At 40.4% G+C, this 26,005-nt stretch overlaps 1 protein-coding gene across 4 annotated transcripts in view; it reads left to right on the plus strand.

Moving 5' to 3' along the window:
• The window catches only part of kiaa0825 (KIAA0825 ortholog), a 309,600-nt gene that overhangs the window by 41,695 nt on the left and 241,900 nt on the right, over positions 1-26,005 (plus strand). For all 4 annotated transcript variants that reach the window (XM_063069273.1, XM_063069276.1, XM_063069275.1 and 1 more), the window contains exons 8-13: positions 858-1,123; positions 1,573-1,723; positions 3,355-3,545; positions 14,170-14,352; positions 15,116-15,232; positions 23,908-24,047. In XM_063069273.1, the coding sequence (XP_062925343.1) occupies positions 858-1,123; positions 1,573-1,723; positions 3,355-3,545; positions 14,170-14,352; positions 15,116-15,232; positions 23,908-24,047 (1,048 nt within the window). The remainder of the gene's footprint in view (positions 1-857; positions 1,124-1,572; positions 1,724-3,354; positions 3,546-14,169; positions 14,353-15,115; positions 15,233-23,907; positions 24,048-26,005) is intronic.

Genomic DNA, 26,005 nt, shown 5'->3' on the forward strand with positions numbered 1-26,005 from the left:
ATTATCCTGAGGGTATTTAGACACACTTCGGAAGGAAGAGTGGTTAATTAAGTAGATTTAATTATAGTGTTGGACAATTGTGGACTTCCAGACCCGACTTTATTGCTTTAGGAAGTCAGGCAATTTCTCTTTTATTGCCTTCAACAGCAGTTAGCCTTATTAAAGGGTGAGAGAGTGATGCATACAATTGGACCATGGGCATGAATGGGTCTGTGATTGTTTACCTTGGTCTTTGGGGTGCATTTCCTCAGTCATTTAATTATTGATAACAACTGTAGCCTGATTTTATGTTCTCTTTCTCTGCATGTTCTCCCTTTTCTCTTATCAAAAAACAGTTTGTCCAAATCAGTTTGTTGTAGCTGTTGATGGGTTAGAAGAGCAAATTGTAACAGAGCTGAATTCATGCATTAAATGACATTGGCACAGCTATGCACCTCCAGTAGAATGAAGAAAGAAACCTCTAGCTAAATCTCGTCCACATAAAAGAATCCACAGAAATTGTGGCATTGGCCAATGCTGAACACGAGATTGGTAAATTTAGTCCAGTCATTTCTCCAAATCATTATGGTTGTATGGATGGATTATTTTTTACATTCTCAGCTCTGATAAAAATTTTGGTGAGATTGTTAAACATGAATAATTGTTATTTGGTAATTCTAAAAATCATATTTCAATACTAGTATGTTTAAATTTTGTGTGTATTGTTTAAATTAAGCCATCACAACTAATCTTTTACAAAACAATAAGCATATTTAATATTGTATTTTTATTGTGATTCAATCTACTTTATTTATTACAGTTCTCTCACCGTATTGTGCAGTGCAACTTTCTTAATAATTACACTTATTCTTCCCTAGTTTTGTTCTGACATCATGATAGAAATTGACATGTTACTTCCATTGGCTCTGGCAAGTAGTGAAAACTTTCTTCGAGACAATAGGGAAAACTTTGTGGATAGCTTTTCCAAAGTAGCTGCAGATGTCTTGTTTCGACTTGAAGAGAGAAGCAAAGATGTCCCTTCTAAGGTTCCATTACAAAATATGTATATAATCCTCTCTACAGCAATATTTGTTCACAATTTCTTAACCAGATACGAAAACATGCTGAAAGAAACGAGCCAAAGGTAAATTCTTCATTCTCAAAGCAAAAGAGTTAAGATTTTTTTAAAAATATGCAATTAAATGAATCGTTTTCGTTGCTACTCATGTCTTCTAATTGTATCTGTATTATAAGAAAAGAATAATTGGTTTTGCATACAGGTGTGCTGTTATTTACATTTTATTATGTCATTTACTTTTTACATCATTGACACTGTGGCCAAAATATTGAAGCAATGTTTAAATTGTGTTTATTTTATTTTGACACTTTGGCGAGAAGAGAACCTAAATACAATCAAGATCATGATAGTATTGCACAGCAAAGAATAAATTATAAAATTGTTTTGAGTACGAACATTACCTTTAGGCAAAGAGGAAATGAATGATTGATAAATCATAATCAAGCATTGGGAATTGTGCAGATGATCTTATGCCAACACGTTAAATAAATGTGTTTTGATTTTTTTCTGAGTAGGTCTTTATTCTTGATACCAATTCGGCAGTATCAGGAATTCATCAGAATTATTCAATTTCAAATAACAAGCTACAACATAAGAGTTTGTGCCACAAGTATTTTGCAAGATGCACAGAGCCACCACTGGGAAGACTCCAAATCTTTTTATGAGGTGAGAGAATTAATTTAGAAATTTTTTGATTTTTAATCTGTTTCTGCAGTAGTAGTCTATTTTTATAGTCTCATTATGCTTAATAATATTAGAATAATGATTTCCGGTTAAATATAAAATAATGGGAGTATGCATAGGCCAGTGGCTACTTGACTAGATTGATAGCCTCAATTTCACACTCATAATTATTGGTTCCCTCTTGATCCAAATATTAAGCTATCTCAGCTTTTCATTTACTATTTATACAATACACATTTTGCATGCTTTTCCAGTGCTGAAACAGTTCTCAGTCTAATTGTTAATAAACATACATAAATTTCAAGATACTTTAGGCTTATACCTTAATTATGGTAATAGAATTTTAAATAATGTTAAAGTAATTAAGGTATTAAGTCATTTTTGAAGCAATTTGATTCATTGCTCTTTTTGGTTTAATAGAATTAACTGTACTTCATTTCATTAGGTTAAATTGAACATACTAATTATTTGGAATATTTTATGCCTAAACTGTAATTACGACTCTGATTTGTGTTACACTTGTGTGTTCTCTGGAGAACTGTTCAGGAAGCATTTAACTATACTTTTGTGCTCTAATTTGTGTGGCTTTTTAATTAGAATTACAATATTTCATGAGATTTTTAGAGACAACAATATAACTTAAGTTTTGAATTTCACAGCTCTTTGGCTATTAAATAGGAGTTTCTCTACTCCCTAATTTCTTTAAATTGGAGCACCTGTTCTCAAATGAAATGATGTCAAGTTTTGAAAGTTACTTTTAGGAAAATTTCGCAATTCCTCGTATCATTGATAATGATAGTCTCAACAAATTTAAGGGACTAGATTAACCTGAATGATTTGATCATAGTTACATGGGTGGATATGATTTATCTACTTCCCATACCTCAGCTGAAAACTCCTGTGGTAGTTCAAGATTATATTTATTTATTTCTAGTTTAATTATTTCTCCTAAGTATATTTCAGATTGGTAAGCATTTATAGACTGCTGAGTTGAACCAAACCAAGACTGATCCTTAAGGATAATTCTAATGGAGTATTATATTATTGGAGGTCCCATCTTTTAGATCTTTTATTCAAGAAATAAAAGATTTCCCAAACTATTTGATTTTTTTTTTGGTTTTCTGATAGTATTGCGTACTGGAATATAAGAATGAAAAGCAGATTATCTGATGACTTATTTTACAGCTGTTTGTGATAGTCACAGAGTGAGAATTATATCCTTCAAATACTGTACATTTTAAAATTATTTTCCTGTTGTTAATTTAAGGTTGTGAATGATGTTTTATAATACTTCATTCTTTCTTGCTTACATATTTAAAAACAATTTGAACCAACTTAAGTTAATTTATCCTCTGTAGCAAATAATTTGGGTAACTAAAATGCAAATTTAGCATATGTATGTGTGTTAGACTAAATTTTCTTTCGTTTATTAAGGTTAAAAAGCCTCATTTTTATTAAATCTACCTGTGCTTTTTTTTCAGTCTTCTAGTCAAATGTAGGTTGCTCCATTTTTTTTCTTTTTCACATTGAACCCATTATAGAAATATTGGAAATAGAATGAGTTTCTGTAAATCTTTAGCTTACTCATTGTTGCTCACTGATTAATTTGACAGGGGGAGAGATGTTCTTTTTCTGTTCAAATGTGGCATTACCACTGCTGTGCTCTCCGTTATGATCTCTGGACTGCGGTTCCCTCTAAGGTAGCTCAGCAGCTCCTCGCTGAGGTCTTAAGTGAAACCTTAGCTATTCTGGCATCCAGATACTCTCAGTGCCATCCCACATATAAGAGAATGGCATTGATAAGGTAAGTTTTAATTGTTACAAAAATCTATCTGAATGAAGCAAGCTTACCATATACTTTTCACTCATACATACTGTCACATATGGATTTATTTCTTTTAGAGTAATGACTCCCCTTAGCACTATGTATGGACTGGTAACTTAGCTATGCACATTGATCTGTTGTCTATACATGCGTATTGATCTGCTCTCTCTCACTACAATGTGAGTACACCATTTAAAGTCACATCCTGTGTGTGTACTTATATTTAATTGATACGTAGTTCACAGACACAACAAACTGGCAACGAATACAAATCTGAATGTCAGAGAATAACACTAACTGCACCAATAGTTACAGGATGAGACAGGTAAAAGAAAGAGTTAAACAGTACGGAAAAAGCCGCCACAGCCACTAACAAAGGGACGTGTGAGTAACTGCATAGTCCATAGTGAAAAATACACAACTAGCAAAGTTAAAGTGAAAGTAACGTGACGATGTCTTTAGTCGGGAAAGTTGACAAATTTAATAGTGCTAATGAAGACTGGGACACGTATATCAAGCGGGTTGAACTGTGTTGTAATACAAACAATATGGAGGATCAAAAGAAAGCCACTACACTTCTTAGCTTAATGGCTGCTGAAATGTACAGGCTCTTACACATCCTAACTCCTGAAAAGCCAGCAAGCAAGATGTTCAATGAAATTATTACAATTTTATAAAATCACTTGAACCACAAACTGCTGGTAATAGCTGAGAGATTTAGGTTTCACAAAAAGAACTAATCAAAGGATGAAAGCATTTCAGAATACTTTGCAAAACTGCACAAACTTCCCAATACTGTGACCATAGAGATGGACTTTCTGATGCACTAAGGGACAGGCTTGTAAGTAGCATGCATAGCCAAAGCACTCAAAAGAAGCTTCTGTCAGAAAGTGACCTAACCTTTGAGTGTGCATTGACCATAGCAATATTGTTAGGATCTGCAGCAAAGGATGCAGCAGAATGACAGAAAAAGAGTGTAGAATGTGAAATGCATAAAACATCTCTGAATGGTGCAAAAAGCCAAAAATTTTATCGATATGGCGAATCCTCCCAAGATACAAATGGCTGTTGGTTCAAAGAAGAAGTTTGCAGGAAGTGTCATGCTAAGGTCCCATAGTGGGAGTGTGCAGACAAAAAGCACAACCAAAGAGAAAAACCATACTGAGTGAAAAGTTTTAAACACAGAACTAAGCAAGTGTATAAAGAGTCCGGATGTGAAACAGAATTAGACAACACAAAGTCTGACAAAGGTGAGCTGTCATACCTAGAACCGCGTAGTACAGTTGCCCCTGCTTTTCAAACGTTTGCTTTATGAAACCTCACTGTTGCGAAAGACCTACATTAGTTACCTGTTTTCGCTAACAGAAGATGTTTTTACTGTTACGAAAAAAGGCAGCGCGCCGTGCACCCCGAGCAACCAAGCTGCTCCCCTGGAAGTGCATTCTAGCCGGCATTGCTTAAACGCGTGCCTATGAGCAGCCATTAGCAAGACGAGTTCTAAGGTATCGGAAGAACCTAAAAGAGCTCGTAAGGGTGTTACACTTAGACATAATTAAGTGTTTCGATCGTGGTGAACAAGTAAGGACCAAGTGAGTTTGGCTTGTGGAAGTTGACGAAGATGATGTTGAAGAGGTTTTGGCATCCCATGACCAAGAACTGATAGATGAAGAGCTGATGCAATTGGAAGAGGAAAGGATGACAATCAAAACTGAATGCAGTAGTGAATGGACCGAAAGTGAAGTTGTCCAGGAACTGAACATGAAGCAACTGCGTGAGATTTTTGCTGCAATAATTGCAGAAAAAAATGACTTTAATTTTGAAAGGGTATGTCGGTTTAGGGCATATTTGCAAGATGGTTTGAGTGCTTACAAAGAACTGTATGATAGAAAAATGTGCGAGGCTAAACAGTCAAGCATACTGTCGTTTTTCAAGCCTTCCACATCAGCCACAGCAGATGACAAACCTTGACCTTTGACATCGAGGCAGGCAGACATAGAAGAAGATGACCTGCCTGCCCTGTTGGAAACAGATGATGATGAGATGACACCCCAGTGTCCCACCACCCCAACCCCCAGGCTGCAGACCGAGACATTGCCGCGGAGAATGCAGTGGTAGCCGGGACACACCCAGCACATCTTTGCGAAAAAAGCCGAAATAAACAAGCTAGTTAATTAGGTGCCGCCCGGCACGTAAATGTCGGCCCAGATCAGAGGCGATTGCCGATTGCGTCGCCTCTAATCTGGGCCAACATTTACGTGCCGGGCGACGCCTAATTAATTAGCTTGTTTATTTCGGCTTTTTTCTTAAAGATGTGCTGGGTGCATCCCGGCTACCGCTGCATTCTCCGCGGATCGGTATCAGTTCACTGCCCAGAGGTTGGGGAACACTGCACCACCCCAACCTCCGATGACTCAGCCTAACATACCATCATCAGTGTGCTCGGCGCTGCCTTCCCAATTCCTGTAAGTGATACTACACCATACATACATTATTTCTACTTTATATAGACTGTGTATTTTTATGTGTTATTTGGAATGATTTGGCAGCTTCATAGCTTAAAGGTTGCTGGAGAGAGTGTTTCTGCCAAGAGTGCTTGCGTGAGATTTTCACTACAGAGAACAGTGCAGCAATGATTGTCGAAAAGTATTTCTACTTTATATAGGCTGTGTATTTATCATATCATTCCTGCTTTTACTATATGTTATTGTTACTTTAGGTTTTATGTGTTATTTGGCATGATTTGGTAGGTTATTTGTTGGATCTGCGAACGCTCACAAATTTTCCCCATATAAATAAACGGTAATTGCTTCTTCACTTTACGACATTGCAGCTTACGAACCATTTCATAGGAACGCTCTACCTTCGGATGACGGGGGACACCTGTATTACTGAAGCAGATCATAAAGTCATATTGATCACAATAGATGTGTCTGGTATAAAGCTGAATACAAGGTCACTTTTGTCTATAATTTCAGAGGCTGTCTATAACACCCTGTTTTCTAAGCTAACATTAGAGTAGACATCTATAATGCCAAAAGCCTACACAAGCGAAAAAATTTTTCCCAAAGGCAAACTAAAAATGACTGTGACATATGGAGGCCAAACGCATCAGTTACAGATTTACGTGTTGAAAAGTGGAAGGCCTGCACTTTTCGGACATGAATAGTTGAGAAAAATCCAACTAGACTGGCACACAATCAAAGCTCTGAAATTGTTATTAACAGGCAACTGTAGCCCAAATGGTAGCACTAACCAGAGACTGTCACAGCTACTTAACGCCAGTGAGAAAGTTTTAGAGAATCTGCATGAAGGACACCTGGGTACTGTCAAGATGAAGAGTCTCATCTGGAGCTATGTGTGGTGGCTGAGAATAGATAGACAGATTGAAGACTTGGCCAAAGCTGTTCAGGATGCCAAAAAGTTAAAAATCCACCCCCACAAGCACACTTACACCTGTGGGAATGGCCATCATCGCCATGGCAAAGAGTACATATTGACCTTGATCCATTCATGGTCTCCATGTTTCCGATTGCTGTGGATACTCATTTGAAGTGGCTGGAGGTTTTACCAATGAAGTCAACCACCTCAGAAAAGATTGTTGCCTTTCTGAGGACTATCTTTGCCAGAAGTTGCTTCAGTCAGTCAGTCAGTGGGTGCCGTCCCGAATCCGGGGTTGGCGGCTATGCGCCTCCATCTTCTTCGATCTTGCGACAGCACCGAGTACAGCCTCTCCTCCAGTTTGTTCTCGCTGGTCACCTTGGCACCATCCGCCGCCGCCCTGCCGAACTTGAGCCCGAGGCCGTGTCGGCCTCCAGCCGCGGCCGCTTCTTCGAGCTTGGCCCTTCCTTAGGTGGAGGTCTTGGGCAGGTCCAGGCACACGGTGCAGCGCCCAAGTTCACTTCTAACTAGGTGCATAGTACACGATTCATAGATACGTGGTGAGGCTTTAATCTGTTCCACGGAAGATGGCCGTTGGCCCACAAGGAGCTCATCCGCCCTTTGTCAGGTCTTGTTTTTTTCAGTCCTGCTGGGTGTCCTCACACCCTCCTCAACCAGACTAAGTCCAGTGGGGGAGCCGGCCAAGTCGCCGACCACTAGACCACGGTCCTCGGCCAAGCGCTGGGCGCCCACCCCCCCGCCCAATCTCTGAGTGTCCGGCGCCCAACTGAAAACCAGAGTAAATTATGAGTGACATTGGACCACACTTCATGTATGAAAAATTCAGACTATTGATGAAGAAGCATGGCATCAGACATTTCAAGTTAGCTCCTGTAATGAATAGGTTAGCTGAAATGTTTATCCAAACCTTCAAGAAGTCCATTGAAGCGATGGACAAGAAGGATATTTCTCTACAGCACAAGGTGGACAATTTCCTTTTTGTGTATCATAACTGTTCATGCGATGACAAATCAAACACCTGCAATGCTGTTTGTGAGCAGAAATCTGCAATCTTGCATAGACCCCTTGAAACCAGACCTAGGGAGGGAATTGCAGAATAACAGTTCAACCAGTTGCCGAGTGAATCAGCAAGGAGCTTCAAGGTTGGACAGGAAGTCCTAGTGCGTGATTACCAAGAAAACAAATGGACACCCAGTAGGATAACTACAAAAACTGGACCACTGATGTACACAGTGGATGTTAGAGATCATACATGGAGACGACATGTGGCCCAGATATTGGATGCTCAACCAAAGAACACACCTAAGTCGTTTGCATCCAGCAAGATGGACACATGACAACCACCAGACTTACCTCTCAGTGATAATCATGTCACTGACAGCAACGTGACATTAGCAATTTGTCTTTGACAAGGCAACTGCTTAATCTGGTGCCACTTCATAGGTCCAGAGGTGCTATGAGAACGTTGTCTTGGACAAGACCTACCAAATCTGATGTCCTCACTCTCACCCTCACCATCTCCCTCTCCCTCTCCCTCACCCTCACCTATCCCCTTCCCCTTCCCCGTCCTTTAATTTCAAATCAGGCAGCTTCCTTGGAGAGAGAAAGAGTGTTAATTTTTCAGATCTTTGAGCTTCTGTAGAACATCAGATATGGAACAATACAGAACTGAAACAGGACCTTTGTTCCACAATGCCTGCACCAAACTAACTCAACTCATTACTAAATTGCCCACTAAACAGATCCCTTCTCCCTACACAAGTTCCATATCCCTTAGTTCTCTGCATATTCATGTGTCTATATGAGCCTTTTGAATGCCCCTTTTATATTTGCTTCCACTGCCTATCCTGACAGTGCATTTAAGACACCCATCACACTCTGTACAAAAAATTTGCTCCACACATCTCCATCTCCTTTAAACTTGCCCTTCAACTTAAATGCATGTCCTCTGACATTAGAAATTTTGACTTTGGGAAAAAGATACCTGCTTCCTTTTCTATCTATGCCTCTCATAATCTTATCAACTTTCATAAGATCTTCCCTCAGCTTCTACTCCAGAGAAAAAAGCGCGTTTGTCTAAACTCTCATTTTAGCACTTCTCCTTTAATCTCGGCAGTATCCTGATAAATCTCTTCTACACCCTCTCTGAGACCTCCACATCATTGCAATAATCCAGATGCAGCCGAACCAGGGTTATGTAAAACTACAACATAACTTTCTGAGTCTTGAACTCAGTTCCTTCAATAATAAAGGCAAGTATGCCTTATGCCTTCTTTAACACCCTATCAACCTATGCAGCCGTTTTAAGAGAGCTATGGACTTCCTGTGTACATCAACACTGTTAAATGACCTGCCTTTATAATACACAATGCATAATTCTATGCATTGTTCCTTCATAGTACCCCGCACTTGGCTGGATTAAACTCTATCCACCATTTCTCCGCCCATCTCTGTTCTGGTGAAAGAAGCTTTGGAAAAACATTTAGAGAACAATGATACCAGCTCCTTAAGCTTCCATGCTAACTAAGGAGAGGTATGGATCATGCAGGAGAGTCTTCTATCATCATAATGGAAGTGAGGATGCTCACAGATGTTCACACAGATTTCTATAAAACCATAAGAAAAAGGAGCAGAATTAGGCCATTTAACTGATCCTTTTTTTCCCCTCCTCCTCAAACCCATGCCACAGCCTTCTCCCCGTAACCTTTGATGCCATGTCCAATCAAGAACCTATCAATATCTGCCTTAAGTACACCCAACAACCTGGCCTCCCCAGCTACACGTGGCAATAAATTCCACAAATTCACCACCCTCTGACTAAAGAAATTTCTCTGCATCCCTGTTTTGAATGGACTGCGGCTGTGCCCTTTTGTCTCAGACTCTCCCACCATAGAGAACAGCCTTTCTGCATCTACACTGTCTAGTCCTTCAACATTTGAAAGATTTCAATGAGATTCCCTCCTCATTCTTATAAATTCCTGCAAGTACAGACCTAGAGCCATTAAAAATTTCCTCGTATGATAACCCTTTCATTCCTGGAATCATCCTTGTGAAACTCTTCTGGACCCTCTCCAATGCCAACACATCTTTTCTAAGATGGGGAGCCCAAAACTGTTCACAGTACTCAAGGTGAGGCCTCACCAGTGCCTTATAAAGCCTCAGCATCACATCCTTGCTCTTGTATTCTAGTCCTCTTCAAATGAATGCCAACATGGCATTTGCCGACCTCACCACTGATCCAACCTGCAAGTTAACCTTTAGGGTGTTCTGCACAAGGACTCCCAAGTCCCTTTGTATCTCAGATTTTTGGATTTTCTCCCCATTTATAAAATTGTCTGCACACTTATTTCTATTATCAAAGTGCATGACTATGCATTTTCCAACATTATATTTCATTTGCCACTTTCTTGCCCATTCTCCAAATATGTCTAAATCCTTCTGCATCCTACCTGTTTCCTCAACACTACCTGCCCCTCCACCAATCTTCGTATCATCTGCAACTTTGGCATAAAGCCATCTATTTCATCATCTAAATCATTTATATACAGCATAAAAGGAAACGGTCCCAACACCAAACTCTGCGGAAGACCACTAGTCTCTTGCAACCAACCAAACAAGGATCCTTTTATTCCCACTCACAGCCTTCTTACAATCAGCCAATGCTCTAACCATCCTGTAATACCACGGACTCTTAACTTGGTAAGCAGCCTCATGTGTGGCACTTTGTCAAAGGCCTTCTGAAAGTCCTAATATACAACATCCACTACATCGCCTTTATCTATACTTCTTGTAATCTCCTCAAAGAACAGGTTCATCAGGCAGGATACTTCCTTAAAGAAACCATGCTGTCTTTGTACTATCTTGTCCTGTGTCACCAAGTACTCCCTCACCTCGTCCTTAGCAATTGATTCTAACATCTTCCCAACCACTGAAGCTAACTGGTCTAAATTTCCTTTCTGCTGCCTTTCTCCTTTCCTAAAGAGTGGAGTGACATTTGTAATTTTCCAGTCCTCTGGCATCATGCCAGAGTCCAATGATTTCTGAAAGATCTTTTCTAATGGCCCTACACAATCTCTAACACTATTTCTTTCAGAACCCTAGGATGCCGTTCATCTGGTCTGGGTGACTAATGTACATAGAACATAGAATAGTACAGCACAGTACAGGCCCTTCGGCACACAATGTTGTGTCGACCCTTAAAGCCTACCTCCCATATAACCCCCAACCTTAAATTCCTCCATATACGTGTCTAGTAGTCTCTTAAATTTCACTAGTGTATCTGCCTCCACCACTGACTCAGGCAAGCATTCCACACACCAACCACTCTCTGAGTAAAAAACCTTCCTTTGATATCCCCCTTGAATTTCCCACCCCTTACCTTAAAGCCATGTCCTCTTGTACTGAGCAGTGGTGCCCTGGGAAAGAGGCGCTGGCTGTCCACTCTATCAATTCCTCTTAATATCTTGTATACCTCTATCATGTCTCCTCTCATCCTCCTTCTCTCCAGAGAGTAAAACCCTAGCTCCCTTAATCTCTGATCATAATGCATACTCTCTAAACCAGGCAGCATCCTGGTAAATCTCCCCTATACCCTTTCCAATGCTTCCACATCCCTCCTATAGTGAGGCGACCAGAACTGGACACAGTACTCCAAGTGTGGCCTAACCAGAGTTTTATAGAGCTGCATCATTACATCGTGACTATTAAACTCTATCCCTCGACTTATGAAAGCTAACACCCCATAAGCTTTCTTAACTACCCTATCCACCTGTGAGGCAACTTTCAGGGATCAGTGGACATGTACCCCGAGATCCCTCTGCTCCTCCACACTACCAAGTATCCTGCCATTTACCTTGTACTCTGCCTTGGAGTTTGTCCTTCCAAAGTGTACCACCTCACACTTCTCAGGGTTGAACTCCATCTGCCACTTCTCAGCCCACTCCTGCATCCTATCAATGTCTCTCTGCAATGTTTGACAATCCTCTACACTATCTACAACACCACCATCCTTATCTGCAAACTTGCCAACCCACCCTTCTACCCCCACATCCAGGTCGTTAATAAAAATCACAAAAAGTAGAGGACCCAAAACCGATCTTTGTGGGACACCTCTAGTTACAACCCTCCAATCTGAATGTACTCCCTCCACCACGACCCTCTGCTTTCTGCAGGCAAGCCAATTCTGAACCCACCTGGCCAAACTTCCCTGGGTCCCATGCCTTCTGACTTTCTGAATAAGTCTACCATGTGGAACCTTGTCAAATGCCTTACTAAGATCCATGTAGTTCACATCCATTGCACTACCCTCATCTATATGCTTGATCACCTCCTCAAAGAACTCTATCAGGCTTGTTAAATGCAATCTGCCCTTCACAAAGCCATGCTGACTGTCCCTGATCAGTCCATGATTCTCTAAATGCCCATAGATCCTATGTCTAAAAATCTTTTCCAACAGCTTTCCCACAACAGGCGTAAGGCTCACTGGTCTATAATTACCCGGACTATCCCTACTACCTTTTTTGAACAAGGGGACAACATTCGCCTCCCTCCAATCCTCCGGTACCATTCCCGTGGACAATGAGCACATAAAGATCCTAGCCAGAGGCTCAGCAGTCTCTTCCCTCGCCTCGTGGAGCAGCCTGGGGAATATTCCGTCAGGCCCTGAGGACTTATCCATCCTAACATATTTTAACAACTCCAACACCTCCTCTCTCTTAATATCAACATGCTCCAGAACATCAACCTCACTCATATTCTCCTCACCGTCATCAAGTTCCCTCTCATTGGTGAATACCGAAGAGAAGTATTCACTGAGGACCTCGCTCACTTCCACAGCCTCCAGGCACATCTTCCCACCTTTATCTCTAATCGGTCTTACCTTCACTCCTGTCATCCTTTTGTTCTTCACATAATTGAAGAATGCCTTGGGGTTTTCCTTTACCCTTTCTTAAGCTCCTTTCTTGCTTCCCTATATTCCTCAATAGACCCATCTGATCCTTGCTTCCTAAACTTCATGTATGCTGCCTTCTTCCACCTGACTAGATTTTCCACCTCACTTATCACCCATGGTGCCTTCACCCTACCATTCCTTATCTTCCTCACCGAGACAAATTTATCCCTAACATCCTGCAAGAGATCCCTAAACATCGAGCACATGTCCACAGTACATTTCCCTGCAAAAACATCATCCCAATTCACACCCGCAAGTTCTAGCCTTATAGCCGCATAATTTGCCCTTCCCCAATTAAAATTTTTCCTGTCCTCTCTGCTTCTGTCCTTTTCCATGATAATGCTAAAGTCCAGGGAGCAGTGGTCGTTGTCCCTCAGATGCTCACTCACTGAGAGATCTATGACCTGACCCGCTTCGTTTCCTAATACTGGATCTAGTATGGCATTCCCGCTAGTTGGCCTGTCAACATACTGTGACAGGAATCCATCCTGGACACACTTAACAAACTTTGCCCCGTCTAAACCATTGGAACTAATGAGGTGCCAATCTGATTTGTTAACGTCACCCATGTTATTTTTTCACCTTTCCAAAATCTGCCGCCCAATCTGCTCCTCGGTATCTCTGCTGCTACCAGGGGGCCTATAGAAAATTCCTAATAGAGTAACCATTCCCTTCCTGTTCCTGACTTCCACCCATACTGACTCAAAAGAGGATCCTGCTACATTACCCACCCTTTCTGTAGCTGTAATAGTATCCCTGACCAGTAATGCCACCCCTCCTCCCCTCCCTCCCCATCCCTTTTAAAGCACTGAAATCCAGGAATATTGAGAATCCATTCCTGCCTTGGTGCCAGCCAAGTCTCTGTAATGGCCACTGCATCACAATTCCATGTATATATCCATGCTCTCAGTTCATCACCTTTGTTCCTGATGCTTCCTTATGATACATTTAGGTCTTTCAGGTTTTTCAGCACCTTCTCTCTAGAAACAGTAACTACACCCACTTTCCCTTTGGAACTGATCAGGAAGTGAAATATTCCATGTCTATATGTATCAAGACCCAAAAAACATCCAGGTATGGGTTGATAAATGACAAATAACATTTTCTCCATGAGGGGTTGGGCTATCGTCATCTCCACCAAGAGAGAGTCTACCCATGAATCCTTAATGTTTAATAGCATTACCATAATGCAATACGTGAATATGGAAATATTTTTGCATGCAATTTACATAATTAGTATACATTCCTCCACAGATTTGACATTACAGCCATACTTCTTTGTACTGAAAACCTTTTATGGTCAGTCTGCCATTCAGCCGAGGAATTGTTTCAACCTTCGGACGATGTGCCTCACTGGATTCTCAATATTCATAACCATTGCAATGCCCTTCTGGCTGTTCTAGCTGTTCTGACATCACCACTTGACGAGCTGTATGAGTAAGTAAATTCAAATCCATTTATTAATATTTACAGATGTTTTGATTTGTAAAATGAACAATTTGATTAGGATATATTAGAATACTGGTGGAATTTCTTATGGGTGCTCAAGAGTTTGGAAATTAAATTGCAATGTTCAATAGGATCTAATTATGAGCAATAAATTTGAGAATCGCCCAAATGAAGCAAAACTCGGAATTTTTATTATTTATATCATTGGGTTGCAAGAAAAATAGACCTGTTCCTTTTTAGCATCATGAGGGTACATGAACGGTTATGGAATGATGACAGGTTTAATGAGTGAACTTTGTTTCTCCTGGATCTCATTTTGAATTAGAGCCTTGAACATGGGAAAAAAATAATACTTACCTACTCAGGGCTTGGGATTTTCTTGGACTGTTCTGGTGTGAAAATCTATCCAAGTGTAGGAGCTCCTATCCTGAAATATTTAATGAGATTGTGGGATTTCTTGAGGTACTGCTTCAGCGTTTTGGGTATACTAATTAGATCTCAAAATCTGTCCCTAATGTTGGTACTACTGCATCCTCTCTGAAAGTAATAGAGGAATTCTAAGTTTCTATTTCTGACCTAACAAAATAAATTTTGTTCCTTTCAGCAGCCATTTAATGGCTTTGACATTCAGCTCTGAACTTGAGTTCATCTTCATAATTAAGTCTGCTTTAACTTATTAGATTAATATATTTCATTTCATTTCTATTATTTACAATTAATTTAATTCTTTTCTCCATTTTAATTTTGTCAGAGTATTTTGTGATGGATTCTGTGAACACAATTCTGAACCACAGTTAAAGCCAGTGAATAGTGGCTTACTTGAATGGTTACATTGGATTCAACCCTCTTTTTCATATGAATCACCCAGGTAAAAATGATTTCTGCATTCTTAAAGTTATGGATTTTTAATTGTTATTTTTACTTGAACATCAAACTACATTGTCATCATTCATATAAGACTGGTGTTAGGGATGTATAGAAACAATGAACTCCAACTTAATACAAGATTCATTGTCCATCAGGCAACCTGAAACCTGAACTACCCATAGCAAACATGTAAATGGCATGAGAAAGATCGTCCAAGTTTCCTGGAAAGATATGTAAACCAGTGTTCTTGTCCCCTTCCAAGCTAACATTCTCAGGATTGAAGTACTAATCAGCTATGATAGACAGACCATCTTTTTCAGATGCCTGATTCCCAAAATAGACATGCTGTTCAAAGCTCTGTCATGGGAGCAGATTACCAGATGCATAGAATAAAGATTCAAATATCCCTGCAGAAGAGATCAAAGAGCTTCTCTTTTTCCTGGAGTTTGAAGAAGGGAAACTTGAAGAAATACATTATCTTCATTGCTTACTGGGAACCTCTGGACCAAGAGTGCTGCACGTGGATAAGAGAATTCAGGATGATGTTGAGAACTTTGAGGCCATGCTTCAAGAGCACACGGACACCATGCATGAAGGATGCATCATCCTATAAACTGTCTCCTTGTGCACCCCATGAGCTGCCTCAGCCCCATCTGTGGTTGCCTATTGTGGTGGTCATCCATAGTGTCCGACAATAACAGGAAACCTGGCCAGGGAAGTTTTCAAAGTGGGCAGTTCAGTTCTTCGACCTCATAAATCCAGGTCCAGCATATAAAGAAGTGTCACAAACTGATTGCAGTGGATGACCATGACGTCTTCTGTGCCATATCATGCTCTTTGCTCTCAATGAAGCATTTAGATCTACCTTCCTGGCAGTTGGATCTCATTGGCCCAGACCACCAGAGCTGACTTTGTATGCTAGGACAGGCATGTCCCTATCTCACAGGAGTATGAGGCCGCCAGCCACCCTCACCTGGTTTAGCCCACCTGTAGGAGTTGTGTGGCCACTGTTGCATGCAAACAGCTACTTGGAGCCACAGGTGAGAACTCAGTGTCCGGTGGGGACCAAAGGTGAGTGAGCTGCTCTGGAATGGACATGACAAGCCCCTTCACCAGAAGTGCTATCCCTCCCTGGACACCCCATACACCCCAAGGTTGACTATCAGTCATCTTAAAATCCACAAAATTGGAGGGGAAAGTAAGTCATCTTCAATCCTAATGGACCACCCAAAAGAAAGAACATTTCCAAGAGAAACAGTGAATATATTTGAACAGGAGTATGCAGTCAATGCTTTGATTTTGCAATAACAACCATTTACCAAAATGGCTTTTGCAAATTTAAACTAACGTTTAGGCATTCTGTATGTCACATGAGCCCCTATGCACATTCAGTAGAATGGGACAGCATCTGTGTTTATTATCCAATCTCATAAGTCCTATCTTCTAAAAAGTCCATGAAGTGTTTACAATTTTGCCCTTAGTTCAGCATTTTTTTGTGAATACCTGTCATTGCTATGGACAGGCAATTACATCTGTTCCTTTACTGTTCCTTTCTACTTCTAAATTTCCATTGGTTCCTGTCACACAACTTCTTTACAGCAAGGAATGTGATTTTCTTACAAATACACTTTCTAAACATTTTTATTACTCAGACCATATAAAACTATCTTATGTATTCTGTACTTTATATTGATTATGAAAAATGGATATTTCATATCTCATGTCTTAATACGTTTGGCATTTTTCCATAAATGTTATTTTTTGCTGCCTGTGGCAATTTTCCTTCATTTCTTATTGATTACACCTCCTCTTTTATAGACATTGGATGTTCTAACCAAAGGCAGAAATGCCATAGGGGTATGGTTAATTTAAAATATGGTATACATTGGAAGGATTTTGCTGTAAACAAAACTCAGCTGCACCTACCATTATATAAGCATAAAATCATTAAGTTGGACCAGTGATCTAATTGTGCATGACACAAAACTGGAAGTTGCAGTCCAAGGTTAATTTTCCCTTTCTTCCCCACTAACCATCCTGTACTTCCTCCCCCACCTCCACTCTTACAAGCTGTGCAAAATCATCTTGCTATCAAGCTCCCATTTACATATAAAAAACATGATGAAGTTCCTGGAACAATCAATATTTGCCATAAAACATTGTGGCTTCTGTGTTCCAGCTTGAATTGGAAGTATTAAATGGGCGCCTTGGTAACATAGCAGCTAGCATGATATCATTACAGTTCGGGGTGTCGAAGTTTGGAGTTCATTTCCGCTGTTGTCTGTAAGAAGTTTGTATATTCTCCCCGTAGGATGTGTGGATTTCCAACCACGGTACCAAGAAAAGTACCAGTTAGTAGGTTAATTGGTCATTGTAAATTGTCCCATGATTAGACTAGGGTTAAATCGGTGGATTGTTGGTGGCATGGCTCAAAGGGCCGGTAGGATCTATTGCACGCTGTAGCTTTAAATTTTAAAAAAAATCAAAATTTTGAATTCTTTAATTCATCATAATTTCTGCCTAGTATCCTCTGGCAGTAAAAACTAATTTTGCAAGTTTTAACGCTTATTTCTTTAGCCCTTTTAACTATCATTGTCAGATATGATGGACAACTAATCAATCATTGTTCAGGATTAAACAAACAAAAATAGTTACGGTTAATTTTTACTTCTTTTATTTCCCTATCTTAATCCAGTTTTCTTTTGCCCACTTCCTTTCTGTATCTCATTTGGCAGAGTTTACCTCTTTTATTTGTGCTTCCTAATTCAGTCTCTGTGCTACCTTTTAATGATTTTTCTGTTTGGTTATTTAAAGAGTTGCTTAGTGGCTTACCACATTCACTCAAGTCTCAGTAGTGTTGTAGAACACATATTTAAGTCAAGGCAGCTTAATATACAGCAGATGTCCAAAGAAATTACAAAGCTGGCTCTGTTCAGCATATACAGTTAAATCTACTCAAGTATGTTCATGGTTGCACTTTATGAGGAGTTCATCTGAAATGTATCTGTCATGTGAGCTTTGCTCCTGACCTTTATGATGTTGATTAAAATCGTGCAACTTACCATATTTGTTCCTAATCATCTGTAATTGAATCTCTTTGTTTTTTTGATTGCTGTACTTTTACCTGGAAACAGTTTGAAGTAGTCTAAAGGAAAACCATGTGTGTTACTCCATTGAGGTTTGATGGATTTGCTTCTTTGATCTGGCTCCTATTCTACCTAAAATATCTTCTGAGAGCTCAGGATCTACAAGCTATTCAACCATGTAATTCACTGATGTTATACAGCATTTCTGTACATGAAAAGTGACTTCATGAACAAAACTTACATTTCAAAATAAAGAATCTGTTTAAATAGACCTATTTTTGATCAAAGCAACTGTCATTTCTCCACAACATGACAGCAGTGGCAGGGAAGTTACGGGAGGGAATTTTGAGGGACTTGATCTTCCAACGTTTAGACAGACAGAGTCTGATTAGGAGGAATCAGAGTGACTTTATGTGTTGGACGCTGTGTTTGATGAATCTGCATAGTTCTTTGAAGCAGTAACCAAAAGGGTAAATGAGGGTAGAGCAGTGGAGTCTGTTTGGACTTAAGCAAGGCTTTTGACAAGGCCCTGCACAGCAGGCTAGTCTTCAAGGTTAGGTACCATGGAATCTAGTGAGTGCTAGTTAGGTGGATTTAAAATTGGCTTGGAGGTAGGAAGCTTAGGGTGGTGGTTGAAGGTTGTTTCTCAGAATGGAGAACCTTTGTTATTCATTATTCATATAAGTGATTTGGATGTGAATGCTCAAGGTTGATCAGCGGGTTTGCAGATGATGTTGAATTAGGAGGTGTTGATAGTGAAGAAGGTTATCGTAGATTACAGGAGGATTGTGGTCATTTCGGGAAGTGAGCCGAGGAGTGGCAATTGGATTTCAATGCAGCAAATTATGAGGTGATGCATTTTAGAAAATTAGTCAGATTAGGTCTTTTACTATGAATGATGGGGGGCACATTGGAATAGAGGGGCCAAGGAGTACAACTGCATAGTTTCTTGAAAATGGTGTCATAGTTAGACTGTGTGGTGTAAAATGTGTTTAACACACTGGCCTTCATCAGTCAGGGCATTAAGTATAGGATTTAGAACATTATATTTTATAGTTATACAAGTTATTTGTGAGGCCGCACTTGAAGTACTGTGTACAGTTTTGATTACCCTGCTGTTGGAAAGACATGGTTGCACTGGAAAGAGTACAGAAAAAAAATTACAAGGATGTTGCCATGAACAGAGGGACTAAGTTATAGGGAGAAGTTGGCCATAGTGGTTTTTATTGTTTGGAACTCAGGAGAATGAGGGGTGACTTTATATGAGTATTTAAAATTGTTAGAGGCAAAGATAAGGTAGATGGTAGCCATCTTTTCCACAGGGTAGAGCGGTCCAAACTAGGGAGCATAGATTTCCGGGTGAAAGGGGCAAGATTTAAAAGGGACCTGAAAGGCAACTTTTTCCACATCAAAAATGGTGAGTATATGGAATGAGCTGACAGAGAAAGTAGTTGAGGCAGGAAGAATAATGTTATTATGAAACACTTGGGAGGAAAGGTTGGGTGCCTGGCGAGTCAAATACAGGAGATTGGGACTAACTTGGTGGATAACGTGGTTGGCATGGACTTGTTGGACTAAAGGCCCTGTATCCATGCTTTATTGCTTTTTGACCAATTTCCCTCGGGATCAATAAAGTATGACTATGACTCTATGATACTTATTAAATGAAATTTGATTTAGAATTTTGGTAACTACAAATATTTTGATAAAAAGTGTAGTCCCCATAAAATCATTCAGCCTTCCCCAACTAGAAGCCTTGGATGAACCATGGGGTTCACAGTCTACTGAGGGCCAGATCAGAAGCATTCAAGTCTAGTGACCAAGAAAGTTACAAGAGGTTTTCCAGGTATTACCTCTGCCTCTGGAAAGCCATTTCACATGCAGAGGCAATTCTGGTCTAAATGTGAATCAATGAAGGATGTCGAAGGTTGTAACAGGGCTTGATTACTATCACCTATTATAAACTTAAATCAGGTAACATCAGTGACAAGAGGGCTTTGCTTCCAGATGAGCTCAATGCCTTCTATGCTCTCTTTGACCATCAAGACAAGGAGGATCCATCACGAACTCCCACAGGCCCTGATGATCCTGTGATTTAAGTCTCTTGAGGCAAACATGCAAGAAGCCTTCAGGAGGGTAAACCCAGGAAAAGCATCCAGCCCACATGGGGTACCTAGCAAAGTACAAACACTGTGCTGATCAACTGGCAGGTGTTTTCATTAGGATCTTTAGCCTCTTACTTCAGTAGTCTGAGGTACCTACCTGCTTCAAGCAGTCTTCAATGATACCGGTGCCTAAGAAGAACATAATAACTTGACTTGATGATTGTCCAATAGCACTTAAATCCACAGTGTTGAAGTGTTTTATAACGTTTCTGATGAAACATATCAACTCCTACCTGAGAAGCAACTTGGACACACACTCCAATTTGCCTACTGGAGCGTCAGTTCCACAGCAGATGCCATATCATTGGCTGTTCACTCTGTAACATCTGGACAGTAAAGTTGCATACATCAGGATGTTCTTTATCTACTACAGCTCAGCATTCAATACTGTCACCCCCTCAAAGCTAATCAATAAGCTCCAAGACCTTGACCGCAATACCTGCTTGTGCAATTTCATTCTCAATTTCCACACTTGCAGAACCCAGTCAGTTCAGATTGGGAGCAATATCTCCTCCACAGTCTCCATGAGCACAGGTGCTCCACAAGGCTGTGTGTTTAGCCCCCTGCTGTACTTGCTGTACACTTATAACTGTGTAGCTAATCACAGCTCGAATGCCATATTCAAGTTTGCTGATGACACCTCTGTCATAAGCCAAATCAAAGATGATGATGAAGCAGCATATAGGAGGGAGATTGAAAATCTGGTTGAATGGTGAATAACAACATTTTACTCAATGTCAGCAAGACCAAGGAGCTGATTATTGACTTCAGGAGAAGGAAACCAGAGGTCAGTGAGCCAGTCTTCTTCAGAGGATCAGAGGTGGAGAGAGTCAGCAACTTAAAATTCCTCATTATCAGAAAACCTGTCCTGGGCCCAGCATGTATTTCAATTTCAACAAATTACTATAGATGTGTTGTGGAGAGTATATTGACTGCTGCATCACACCAATGCCCTTGAATGAGAAATCCTACGAGAAGTAGTGGATGCAGCCCAGTCCATCACGGGTAAAGCCCTCCCCAACCTTGAGCGCATCTACACAAAACATTGTTGCAAGAAAGCAGCATCCATCATCAGGGACCCCACCACCCAGGACATGCCCTCTTCTCCGTGCTGCCATCAGAAAAAAGGTACAAGAACCTCAGGACTCAGACCATTAGGTTCAGGAACAGTTGTTACCCCTCAAACAGAGGGATAACTTCATTCAACTTCACTTGCCCTATCATTGAAATGTTTCCGCAACCTATTGACTTCCTTTCAAGGACTCTTCATCTCACATTCTCAATATTTATTGCTTATTTATTTGTTATTATTCTTTCTTACTTTCGGTAGTTGCACAGTTGTCTTTTGCACACTGGTTGAACGTCCAAATTAGTGCAGTCTTTCATTGCTTCTGTTATGGTTGCTGTGTTATTCTATTATGGATTTACTGTGTGTGCTGCAAGAAAATGAATTTCAAGATTGTATATGGCGACATATATGTATTTTGATAAAAAATTTACTTTGAGGTTTAAAAGTTCAATTAAAGTCAGATATTAATGCCAAAAATAACTGCCACAGGCTTCCTCTTTATCCATTTCAAGATTTGTAAACGACGAAATTTTTTTGGAAAATGAATCTAGAAGTTGAATTGTTTGCCACCCATGTTTACAGCATTATGTGATCCTATACTAATTTTACCATGAGTTAATAGTGAAAGCAGTCATTTCTGGTTAAAGTCACAAAATTTGTGAAATTCGATGAGCGATTTCTTGACAGGCATACAATATTTTTATTTGTACCTGTTCATATTAGTTATATTATAGGAATGACTCTATTTATTTATTTATTTATTGAGGTGCAGCATGGTGTAGGCCCTTCTGGCCCTTTGAGCCACAATGCCCAGCAACACCTCCAACGGGATCCCACCACTAAGCACATCTTTCCCTCCCCCCCACTCTGCATTCCGCAGGGATCGCTCCCTACGCAACTCCCTTGTCCATTTGTCCCCCCCATCCCTCCCCACTGATCTCCCTCCTGGCACTTATCCGTGTAAGCGGAACAAGTGCTACACATGCCCTTACACTTCCTCCCTTACCACTATTCAGGGCCCCAAACAGTCCTTCCAGGTGAGGCAACACTTCACCTGTGAGTCGGCTGGGGTGATATACTGCGTCCGGTGCTCCCGATGTGGCCTTCTATATATTGGCGAGACCCGACGCAGACTGGGAGACCGCTTTGCTGAACATCTACGCTCTGTCCGCCAGAGAAAGCAGGATCTCCCAGTGGCCACACATTTTAATTCCACATCCCATTCCCATTCTGACATGTCTATCCACGGCCTCCTCTACTGTAAAGATGAAGCCACACTCAGGTTGGAGGGACAACACCTTATATTCCATCTGGGTAGCCTCCAACCTGATGGCATGAACATCGACTTCTCTAACTTCCGCTAATGCCCCACCTCCCCCTCGTACCCCATCTGTTACTTATTTTTATACACACATTCTTTCTCTCACTCTCCTTTTTCTCCCTCTGTCCCTCTGAATATACCCCTTGCCCATCCTCTGGGTCCCCCTCCCCTTGTCTTTCTTCCCGGACCTCCTGTCCCATGATCCTCTCGTATCCCTTTTGCCAATCACCTGTCCAGCTCTTGGCTCCATCCCTCCCCCTCCTGTCTTCTCCTATCATTTTGGATCTCCCCCTCCCCCTCCAACTTTCAAATCCCTTACTCACTCTTCCTTCAGTTAGTCCTGACGAAGGGTCTCGGCCTGAAACGTCGACTGCACCTCTTCCTACAGATGCTGCCTGGCCTGCTGCGTTCACCAGCAACTTTTATGTGTGTTGCTTGAATTTCCAGCATCTGCAGAATTCCTGTTGTTTATTGTCCCCATTTTTAATGTTTGCCTAATCATGGGACAATTTTCAATGACCAGTTAACCTACCGACCACTACGTCTTTGGACTGTGGGAGGAAATCTACATGGTCATGGGGTGAACGTACAAATTTCTTACAGGTAATGGCAAGAATTGAACCCAGGTTGCTTGCACAGTAAAGCGTTGTGTTAACCACTCTAAATCATGAGTATACTGAAATTATATTCTAATATATAATTTAACCAAATCTCAATCATTTAGACATTTTATGAGCATCTTTCAAGTCACCTGTATGTTTAAAGAGAATTAGTAAAAAGATCTATATTTGCTTTGGCATTGCATGGTTCTTTCCATTTTATTCAGTATATATGATGCTATTCTTATTGTCAATAGCAATGGATGGATATAATATGTTAGATAGGAATTATCTGGGGTGTTCTTTAGATGATAAGCCTTTACGAATAGTAAACCTTGATTTAATCATGTTTTGGAACATAATTGAGAACTTTGGGAACAAACGTAATTTAATCTCTGAAATTTAAATTAAATGTAATCTTTGGTATCTGTTCCAGCTCACTATCATGTGATAAAATATCTATTCAGCAGCTTCTGGCTTTGTTATTAGCACAACCCAGCTGCGATTTGAACTTACTTCTGCAAATACTTGTATTTCAAGATTGTCTGGTACCTCGAATTCTACTGAATAATATCTGTAAGTATAGAATTCCATTTAATAACCAGCAAGGTTTCTATAATTATGTTTAAATATATTACCTTTCTGAGAGGAATTTTGTGATCCATAATAAAATCTACATGGGGTTGTACTTTCTTGAGCCTGAAAAAGGTTGGAATGTTAACTGAATTAACATTAAAATCTTTGTGCCAACTTTTTACCTGTTCATCCCGTGCTCCAATTCAGCAATTTCTAGGAAGGCCGTCTTAGTTGGAAAAGTTGGTGCCCAGGCTGAACTATGTGGAGTTGGGACTTGCATAGCTATGGGTAACTCTGGTAATCAATGTCCCTTTGGATTGTTTCATTTTCTTTTGGCTACTTCAGAAGGCAGATAAGCATCAGCCATAAGTCACTTAGGTTCCAGCCCTCTGTTGGCCTTGAAGGCCATAGATATTGTGCCTTAGTTGTCTACTACAGTACACAAGCCAGGGCAGTACAATATGGAGAGTAAGTTGCTTCCCCTCTCCATGCAGCTGATGAATCCAAAAGGAACGGCAGAGACTGATACGGTTTGGCACTACCAGTGTTGCAGGAGTTGCCAATTAGCATTAAACTCAACATAGGAGTGTCTTAAGGACTCCAACCTAGTGTTTACTCCCATAGCCTGCCTCATGAGCAAGTATAGTCGCAAGGCTGCAAAGGTTTGATGTAAGAATTTTCCTTCTACATGAGCTGCCAACCATGGCAGATGAGCCCCAGCTGCCCGAAGCAACTGGTTTTAAGGTACCAGTAACTTGACTTTGCACCTTAACCTGTCAGTGAAAACAGTTCTACTGGGCTTAGTAGCTAAGCCACACATGAAGGCCAGGAGCTGAACTTGGTACTAAGAGGCTATTTGAAATGCATACCATTGGGAGCATTTAATAGGTGGTGGGAGCTTATTCCCACCACCAATGTTCCCTCTAATTTTTAGCAGTCAGTGTGTGCAAAAATATTATGTTGTGCAAATTTTTTTCCTGTGACAAAAGTATGTGCGCACTGAATGCACACATGGCACAGTTTATGTGGTTTACAGAATATTTGACATAAAACTGCACAGAATAACAACAAAATAACATACATATTTAAGTCACTCAGTTATTTTTTTCTCTCTCCTGTCTTTGGCATTTACCCATTCTTTGTAAACTCTATCTAGACTAATAGAACTTCCATCCAATTGATAGCTTTTGATTCTCATTAACATATCCAAATAACATTCACCTAAACAGTTTCTCAGCTTGTTTTTGAGTTGATTCATTAGGCTAAAACCTCGCTCACAGTCCGCACTAAACGCAAGAAAGGTTTCCCCAATGTCCATTCAACTGTGCAAGGTTGCAAAGCTGTTCATTTTGAAGTACAAATGCCACCATTTGAGCAAAGTTTGAAATCAGTTTGGATTTAATTTTTTCTTGCATGGAAAATTTGAAATCATTAAATTGTCTAACTATTACAATATTTTAGCTAGAAAATCATGATATTTTAGACATAAGGCATTAACTTGTTCATCATCAAATGTGAAGTCACAGTCTTCAAATGTGGAGAAATCAAAAGCTGACCATTCTTGTACCTCAACTTTGATATCCTCTGGGTTTGATCGTTTTCGCTCTCGCTCATCTGCACTCAACCGTAACATGCGTATCACTCCTGTAACGGGTAATGACGGGTTCTGTTGCCTGAGCTTTTGTACACCGTCCAAATGCGATTTATAAGACCATAAGACAAAGGAGCAGTAGTTAGCCATTCGGCCCATCGAGTCTGCTCCGCCATTTTATCATGAGCTGATCCATTCTCCCATTTAGTCCCACTCCCCCACCTTCTCACCATAACCTTTGATGCCCTGGCTACACAGATACCTATCAATCTCTGCCTTAAATACACCCAATGACGTGGCCTCCACTGTCGCCCGTGGCAACAAATTCCATAGATTCACCACCTACTGGCTAAAAAAATTTCTTCGC

The sequence above is a fragment of the Mobula hypostoma genome, chromosome 16, assembly GCF_963921235.1.
Source record: "Mobula hypostoma chromosome 16, sMobHyp1.1, whole genome shotgun sequence".
NCBI lineage: Eukaryota > Metazoa > Chordata > Chondrichthyes > Myliobatiformes > Myliobatidae > Mobula > Mobula hypostoma.